Here is a 9,348-nt window from a genome sequence, read left to right as displayed (position 1 = left end):
CGCAGTTATTCCCAAGTTCATACACGAAGGTTAACCTACTAATCGGGCCAGAACATACAGAACTAATTTGTTAAATCAGTAAATAACCACATAATATAAATGAATAATTAACAAATTATATTGAAAGCCACAGGATTAGGTATACAATCACACGAGGCAATACAAAGGGACAAATTGGCAGCATCAATATTATAGACCCTATAAGTATCAGTGCACTCACGAATGTCCAGAATTTCTCTCAGTGGAATTTCTTGAATGTAGCACGTGTTTAATTTGCAATTGAGTCCCGTATACAGAGTTGAAAGCTTGAATGAAGTTGGTGTTTTCGGACAGGTATCCCGTCGGTACCAGGCAAGGAGAGAAAACGTGAACTCGGGTCTTCCAAGGCCTAGAATCGCCTTCATCCTGCTCTTATACAGGTACAGCCAGTCTTCTAGAAACTGTAACCTCGTGAAACTTCTCGAATGATATAGTGTGTGGTTCATCGTAATACCACCAAGGTAGGTCACTCTAATTTACTAAATGCCGAGAGCGCATAACCACAGACCACCGCATCCCTCGCCATTTTATGAAGGTTTCACTCAGTTTGAAAAAGAGTTGTTTCTTGGTAAACAATGTCGCATGTGTGGAGGTGGCGCAAATATAGAATACAGTTACATCACAAATAATTGCCGTTTAGTGATACGGTGTGTGTTACAAAGGTGTCTCCTCATTTTGCCACCACCTGTTATTTACAACAGGCGAATCAGTCATGCATGATTGAGTGAGTGAGTGAGTTGGGTTTAACGCCGCTTTTAACAGTATTACAGTTATATCGCGGCGTGTCAGCTTGATTAGGGAGGAAAGCACGAAATGATGCAGGTCTCAGACGTTTTTACAACTTCGGTGAAACCCACGATCACGGGTATGGTGCTGACAAACCTAGAAACGTAATCGGGATTCGAACCCACAATCATAGGTTTCTGGCGTGCCCAAGGGATGCAATTCTGCACAGCGAATCGCGGCACCTAAGACGACTGAGCCACCCGTGCCCCCAGTCATGCAGGATGACGCGGAGAACAATAGCAGACATGGGGCCGTCTCAAATTTTCATAAGTGACACACTGAACTTAGTCTACTATACCATACAATTACCTTGACACTTAAATACTATAATATACAATTTACAGAGTCATTGATATGTCAATAATGTTAAAAGGTAAACAAAATACATAAAACACATCTAAAAATAAAACACATACAATGAAATGTCCTTCCATAATGTTGATAATGTTCATATCCTTAAACAAAATAATCTCGGATATGATACCCGCGAGCTGAACACGGGATATATCGCCAGTGGGAAGTCGTAGATAAGATACCCGCGAGCGGAATACGGGATATATTGCCAGCGGGAAGATACAGATCAGATACCCGTGAGCTGAATGATATTGCCAGCGGGAAGACGTAGATAGCCGCGAGCTGCTTATGGGAAGACACTCCTGCCATTGTCTGGCAGACAAGACATGAAGTCATTCAGGATATTTGTTCTGGCTAATGTATTGGTTTGAACAGCAAGTACTGGTAGTGAAAATATAACTTATTAAGAACTCGTTGTTGGTTTTAACAAAACCAGTTAACTGACGACTATATTCTACATTCATTGTTTAGAAGGAAAAACGTGTTCTCAATGCAGAGCTCAATTTAAAACTGCCTTCAATTTGAATTTGGAAAGCACAGCGTGAGTTTTACAAATGTCAAATTTATCGCGGTTGAATTTACAGATAACCTCGTCCTACATTGATGACGCAGTATCTATATTTCTATACAACCATGACGAAATAAAACAGTGTTGTGAACAAAATAGAGCGCAGCATCTTCAAGCAGTTTTTTGTTACACCTAGATACATCACGCGAACATCTGGCGAACACTGAAAGCATGTAGCCCAGCAATGTCGTAAGCTGACATGAAGTGGGCAGCCCAAAGAAAAATAAGCAAGTCTTGCAAGGTTTCGTTCTTCACCGCACGTCACTTTTATGCTATCTCATCGCTAAAAGAACTAGTATTATACAAATATTAGTTGGAACGGTGATGTGACCGTAAACTTTCAGTCAGAGAGGGTTTACTGTGATTTGATAACCTCTGATTAACCAATCAGAATCGAGTAATTTCCAAATTCATAGTAAAGCTGATTTATTAAAGCGACAAAACCCTTTCCACATCCAATAGTAATCTTTGCATAATGCAGAGTCGATTGTACAATTTCGACTATAACATGGGCATGTGTTAATAATTCCCTTTCAAAAAGTAATGATACCAGGTGTTCGCGATAAGGTGAGCGTATCCTGTCCCACCGGTGGCACCCACCAAAAACACATGCAAAGGCAAGTCAATTGTTCACCTGAAAAAACATAGGAACATATGGTACAAGTCACAATAGGGAATTGCATCGGTCATAATGTTTGTCACTGATGCGTCAAATTTGGAAATGTCTTCCACATGTCTTCCATAAAACTTTTGATCAATTACTTCTGAGCAAGAGTCGAATGACGCTCTTTGAAATCTTGGTAGAAAGAGCATGCTCGATTGTATCTCAAAGGTTGCGAAATGTAAACACCAAAGGCTTGAGCTGCTGGAATATTGCTTGACATGAAGGGAAAGTTGACAATTGGAAAGTTGAAGTCATCCCTCTTGTCATACAGTCTTGTGGAGAGTGTTTTGTCACTCTGAATCTTCATGCATAGATCTAAATATGAAAACGCCGCAATCAGCAATATTCTAACTGCATGACGGCAGCATGTAAATAATCGAATCTGGACCAGACAATCCAGTGAATAACGAAATACGTCGGGGTAGGATGACCCGTCTGCACCGAGCGTGACCACCCGATCCATTTGGTCGCCTCGACCTCCGTAGGCTGCTTGTTATCACGAAGCAGGATTTCCCGCCTTGTCACTATGCATAGCATGTATTCAGTCGAATACACGCGTCATTGAAATCCACAAGAGAAGGCGTTCACACCCAACACGACAGTAGCGAATAGTTGTCGCTATAAACATGACCTCTTACCTGTCTTTACAAATACCTGCTATGCAGGAAGCTATTCCCATGCAGCTGTGACAGGTAGAGTCGGGTGTGAGTAGCTGACGGCCTACTACTTCAGCGCTATGACTTCCCTGAAGATTGTGTGGATTATTCTACCTTTACTCGCTATCTGTAAGTATATAGTACTATCTAGATCAGTAGATCAATAACACTCGAATATCGTATGGTGATTGTGATGGATATATCATGGTAAGTATAGGTAAACATCGATTGCATAGATGGGTGACCTAGATCTCGACGTAACATAGTACCCCTCCGTGAAACTACTTTTTCTCATATCATGGGTTGGTTTCTCGGCAATACAAAGCTAACTGATTTAAGCGTAGCCGTTTGGGTCAATTAAGGAATAAATATACAATTACAAAAGGTCCGTTTGGTACTAATTTCTATGTTTACAAACAAACATGGCGCCATTCTGGTCTAACGGCGATCGTGTCAGAATTTTTCAATGGGGATTTGCGTTAATTGCTGGGATTATAGATAGATTCTCAGTGTTAGAAGCAAGTTTCAGTAAAATATATTGTTACTTTTCGACTGACCAGTTACTGACTTTGTGACGTACTATATTAGAGAGAGAGTGAGAGAGTGTGTGTGTGTTGTGTGTGTGTGTGTGAGAGAGAGAGAGCGAGAGAGAGAGAGAGAGAGAGAGAGAGAGAGAGAGAGAGAGAGAGAGAGAGGTTGTGTGGGTGTGGGTAGGGTGGGGGTGGGGGTTGGGGGTGTAAATTGATACACACATAAACAAGGCGATAGTAAAGCGTTGCTATATAGGTTAAACTATCATTTCCACAGGCGGTTGAAGGGGGATGGTGTGTGAGCGGAGTGGGGAGAGAAGTGGCCGGAGTGGGGAGAGGAGTGGGCGGAGTAGGGAGAGAAGTGGGTGGAGTAGGGAGAGAAGTAGGCGGAGTAGGAAGAGAAGTGGGCGGAGTGGGGAGAGAAGTGGGCGGAGTGGGGAGAGAAGTGGGCGGAGTAGGGGGGAGAAGTGGGCGGAGTAGAGAGAGAAGTGGGCGGAGTAGGGAGAGAAGTGGCCGGAGTAGGGAGAGAAGTGGGCGGAGTAGGGAGAGAAGTGGGCGGAGTGGGGAGAGAAGTGGGCGGAGTAGGGAGAGAAGTGGGCGGAATAGGGAGAGAAGAGGGCGGAGAAGGGTGTTGGAGTGAAGGGATTCAAGGAGGGTTTGTTCTAAAGGAGAACATGGAGAGAAGATATAAGACAAATGTTACTCGAGACTTTACTGATTCCATGCAAGCTGGTAGATATTGGTTCAAACTAACAACCTGATAAAAATAGAATGCTACAGGCCTAATATTCAGTCAGCCAACTATAAACGGTTGTCCTGAAAGAAGACATTAAATATTGTTAAGGAAAAATCAATAGTAATTCCCAAAGACGTTAAAAGATACGTTACTACCCTGTCTGGCACTCGGGATTTAGGGAAGCAACATCCCGGAGTCAGTAAACTGTGTCTGAGTGGGGTGTTCAGGTTAAACTGCGTCCTGATATCTCAGTGGAATAGCAGTGTCATACCGACATAGTCCGTACTAGTACAAGCAGTCACACACACGCACGCACGCACGCACGCACGCACGCACGCACGCACACATACACACACACATGCAAGTGAAATAAACTTGAACGCAACAATAAACTCCACCTCGTCTCGCATCACCTCATGCGATCCCTAATTGTAATCCCTAAAATATATATTTGTTCAATTCATTTTGTGTTCAATTTTATTACAATATATGATTACATGTTAATGTATTACACGTTATTATCAAAATTAGTACTAGCCAAAGATATATTTATACTTTATACTGGAATATCTGTTCCTTTAGCATCTGCTTACCAAACGTGCTATGAGAAAACGTCCTTTGGAACGTACAGGACCAAGTACTGTTCCACACTCTGCTGTGGCGATAGCTCGTACAGATATTGCTGTGGCAGTTATTATGGAAGGTAAGTAGATGTACGACCTAACTTTTGGTCAGGTCCTGAACATGTTAGGGATTGGTTCATTTGATGTCAGCTTTAATCAAAGAGAATTTCTTGATGATGTACAAATTACCATTAATACCTTTTGCGAAAATACAGCGACAAAACACTTAAGTTTCCATATCCAATAGAAATCTCTGCATAAAGCCGAGTCGATTGTACGATTCTGACTATACCATAAACATGTGTTTATGAATCAGTTGACCTATTTTGGCAGAACGGAATAATAGTTTTTATTGAAATGTGTTATTTATCAGCTTATGGACGAGTCGTCTACCTGCATCAATGGATCTACATTTCAATAAATATTAAACTCAAATAATGAGCAATATATGTTGAATCGAAACGTTACCTTCAAACGGACCCCCTTCTATATATTAAGTTTATCTTACAGTTCCGGGACAACAACAGGTCTGATTATCGGGATCGTGTGTGGTGTCGGGTCCTTGATCGCCCTGATTGTTGGAATCGTCTTGTGCTGTGTCTGCTGCTGTAGGTCATCTCAAGGTCACCGGCGTCAGGTAGTGACCACCAACCACCAACTTGCTGTCATAACTACAGGTATTTCTGCAAATCTATATTTAAATTATATCAGGGCAGAATACATAGTATGTTGTATTACTTTTTCTGAAGAAAATACTCTCAAACAGGGTTTCCAAAGCTACCTATTTCAGAATGATTTACTATTTCACAATTGAGCACATTTATTGGTAGTCTGCTTTCTTAAACAGTGAGTTACATAACCCTAGACATCCCGTGAATGCCATCATATCACTTTCTCATACAACTGCCTTGGTTCACCCCATGTCCTGTCATGCATTATGCTCAGAAATTCCTCAACTAATTGAACAGAGAACTGTCAAATTCTTGAAACTATTGTCTTTATTTTTAAAACTCAATTTCTCAGTTTTGTAATTCATGTTGAATACTCAAAAATTAAATCAGTAGATTGTAGTAAATAACGACTCGGGCTATTGGTGTAAACATCATTTATATATACAATGTCAGGTATATGCTAATATTGACATATTTTATGATCTTTCGTTATAAAATGGAGTATAAAGTTTAAAGCAATAATTTTACTTTAATTAATGAATAACAATATCGATGTATTTTTAAGTATTCATTTTTATATTGCCAAAGTTGTGTGTACAAAATGGCGTTTTCTCTCCACATATGATGAGAGTGTACTGTGACCTAAATGAGTTTAGCTACACTGTATACCAACCTATTTTCATTACACAATAAGACATGTGTAAATTAAGGAGGTTGCAAAGGTGCAAGATGTTTGTCAAATGTAAATATTCTGACCACCTCCAGCTAACACTACCAATGCTGCCTTCACGCCAAACTACGGTTACCCAGCTCAACCTCCTGCTGGAGTATTCTACCCCCCTCCACCGGAGATGGCAGGCCTTCCTCCAGCCTACACACCAGCTGCAACAACAGCACCAGCGTATGTTCCCCCTCAGGGAAATCCTCCAGGAGCAGCAGCAGCCATGACTCCACCCAACGCAGCAACATCTCCAAAACACACCGAAGAGGAGCACATGTATACAGCTTTAGAGCGCTGAAGAAACTCTGTTTAAATAGTCAAAGAAGTGCAAAGAATACAATCTCTTCTGGAATTACCTAAATAAAAGCGCAAAACCGTTTCCACATTTTTAAGAAATCTGTGCTAAAAGCAGAGTCGATTGTACGTCTCCAACTATATCATCAGCATGTGAGTATGTTACACCATCAAAAAGTGAGATTCTATCAGATAATCACTGACAGATGCATTGACGAAATAACCATTAGTTCTCCTATTTCACAGGCTTTGCATAAAATCGACATGTATATATGCATTCAAAGGGGAATGTTCAGTGTTCATAAATTTGCTTGTAGATAACATTCCGGCAGATAAAAAATATTTTTGTATTGACAAATTGTTTGTTATCATTTTGCGGGTACTCGAATCATAAATAGAAAACACACGCTATTTGTGTGCCTAGCTGATGCATTACGCCGGACCCATGTTGTAATGATACGTATCATAAAAACGTGGTTACGTGTTGATAAATATATCGGTGAAGGGAGAGTACAGTGTGCATGGCTGGGTGACTGACAGTGAAGGGGTTTATTGAGCATCGGTGAAGGGAGAGTACAGTGTGTATGGCTGGGTGACTGACAGTGAAGGGGTTTATTGAGCATCGGTGAAGGGAGAGTACAGTGTGTATGGCTGGGTGACTGACACTGAAGGGGTTTATTGAGCATCGGTGAAGGGAGAGTACAGTGTGTATGGCTGGGTGACTGACACTGAAGGAGCATCTTGAGCATCGGTGAAGGGAGAGTACAGTGTGTATGGCTGGGTGACTGACACTGAAGGAGCATCTTGAGCATCGGTGAAGGGAGAGTACAGTGTTTTGTGCTGGGTGACTGACAGTGAAGGGGTTTATTGAGCATCGGTGAAGGGAGAGTACAGTGTGTATGGCTGGGTGACTGACACTGAAGGAGCTTCTTGAGCATCGGTAAAGGGAGAGTACAGTGTTTTGTGCTGGGTGACTGACAGTGAAGGGGTTTATTGAGCATCGGTGAAGGGAGAGTACAGTGTTTTGTGCTGGGTGACTGACAGTGAAGGGGTTTATTGAGCATCGGTGAAGGGAGAGTACAGTGTGTATGGCTGGGTGACTGACACTGAAGGAGCTTCTTGAGCATCGGTGAAGGGAGAGTACAGTGTATTGTGCTGGGTGACTGAGAGTGAAGGGGTTTATTGAGCATCGGTGAAGGGAGAGTACAGTGTGCATGGCTTGGTGACTGACAGTGAAGGGGTTTATTGAGCATCGGTGAAGGGAGAGTACAGTGTGTATGGCTGGGTGACTGACAGTGAAGGGGCTTATTGAGCATCGGTGAAGGGAGAGTACAGTGTGTATGGCTGGGTGACTGACAGTGAAGGGGTTTATTGAGCATCGGTGAAGGGAGAGTACAGAGTGTATGGCTGGGTGACTGACAGTGAAGGGGTTTATTGAGCATCGGTGAAGGGAGAGTACAGTTTGTGGGGCTGGGTGACTGACAGTGAAGGGGCTTATTGAGCATCGGTGAAGGAAGAGTACAGTGTATTGAGCTGCGTGACTGACAGTGAAGGGGCTTATTGAGCATCGGTGAAGGGAGAGTACAGTTTGTGGGGCTGGGTGACTGACAGTGAAGGGGCTTATTGAACATCGGTGAAGGAAGAGTACAGTGTATTGAGCTGCGTGACTGACAGTGAAGGGGCTTATTGAGCATCGGTGAAGGGAGAGTACAGTGTGCATGGCTGGGTGACTGACAGTGAAGGGGTTTATTGAGCATCGGTGAAGGAAGAGTACAGTGTGTTTACTGACAGTGAAGGAACTTCATGAGCATCGGGTGACTGACAGTGAAGGGGCTTATTGAGCATTGTCTGGACATTTGTAAAATTGAAAGATTTCAACGGGACCGCTACCGCCCTGAGTAACGGGTTTCACTTTACATACCTTCCATTTGAACTGCTGTAAACACAACGCAATGACATTCATGGTCTTCGGGTATAATCTATACGGTCATGGAAATGACAAGCATGGGTCATTAGCACCCCCGTGTTAGAGATTCACTCTAACTTCCAAACTGAGTGAGTTTGGGTGGGTGAGTGAGTACATGAGTGACTGGTTGTGTGAGTGAGTAGGCTGGTTTGTGGGAAGGTGAGTGTTTTGGTGGGCGGGTGAGTGAGTGAGTGAGTGAGTGAGTGAGTGAGTGAGTGAGTGCATGAGTGAGTGGGTGTATGAGTGAGTAGGTTGGTGTATGGGAAGGTGAGTGTGTAGGTGGGTGGATGATTGGGATAGTGAGTGATATTCACGTTGCATTTCACGGTATTTCATCATGACGTGTCAGCTTGAAGTAGGAGAAAAACCTAGAAACAAAATCAGGTTAAGCAGGGATTCGAATCCATGATGGTAGGTTTCCGGCATACCCAAGGAAGGCAACTGCGCATCAAATTGCGGCGTCTTTAAAATCAGAGCCACCGGTGCATCCCAGTTCCCCACTAGAATGCAAGATCGCGATGATCACGGTGTACATCGAACATAGTAATATAAGCAGAAAACTGACAATCAGCCTGTAATTGGTGTGATTCGGATCCAGAGCTAAACATTGAACGTGTTAGCTGAGGACGAGAATATGTTATAGCTTAATTACTTTGTTTGTGACTGTATGTTCAGTGTGGTATATTTAGAATGGCGATGTAAGATGTGCTTCGCTGCTTCCACACAAAACAGTAACATCA

At 42.7% G+C, this 9,348-nt stretch overlaps 1 protein-coding gene across 1 annotated transcript; it reads left to right on the top strand.

The window, feature by feature from the left end:
• Positions 1-3,059: 3,059 nt before the first annotated feature.
• On the top strand, positions 3,060-7,000 carry LOC139449990 (cysteine and tyrosine-rich protein 1-like). The gene is made up of 4 exons (XM_071231601.1): positions 3,060-3,196; positions 4,916-5,036; positions 5,467-5,633; positions 6,393-7,000. The coding sequence occupies exons 1-4, from the start codon at positions 3,148-3,150 to the stop codon at positions 6,644-6,646; spliced, it is 591 nt and encodes a 196-aa protein (XP_071087702.1). The 5' UTR covers positions 3,060-3,147; the 3' UTR covers positions 6,647-7,000.
• The last annotated feature ends 2,348 nt before the right edge of the window (positions 7,001-9,348 follow it).

The sequence above is a fragment of the Haliotis cracherodii genome, unplaced genomic scaffold, assembly GCF_022045235.1.
Source record: "Haliotis cracherodii isolate W230 unplaced genomic scaffold, xgHalCrac1.p SCAF_8, whole genome shotgun sequence".
In the NCBI taxonomy this organism is placed as follows: Eukaryota; Metazoa; Mollusca; class Gastropoda; order Lepetellida; family Haliotidae; genus Haliotis; species Haliotis cracherodii.
The sequence above is the reverse complement of the archived record's forward strand: the minus strand, read 5'-3'. Positions and strand labels throughout refer to the sequence as shown.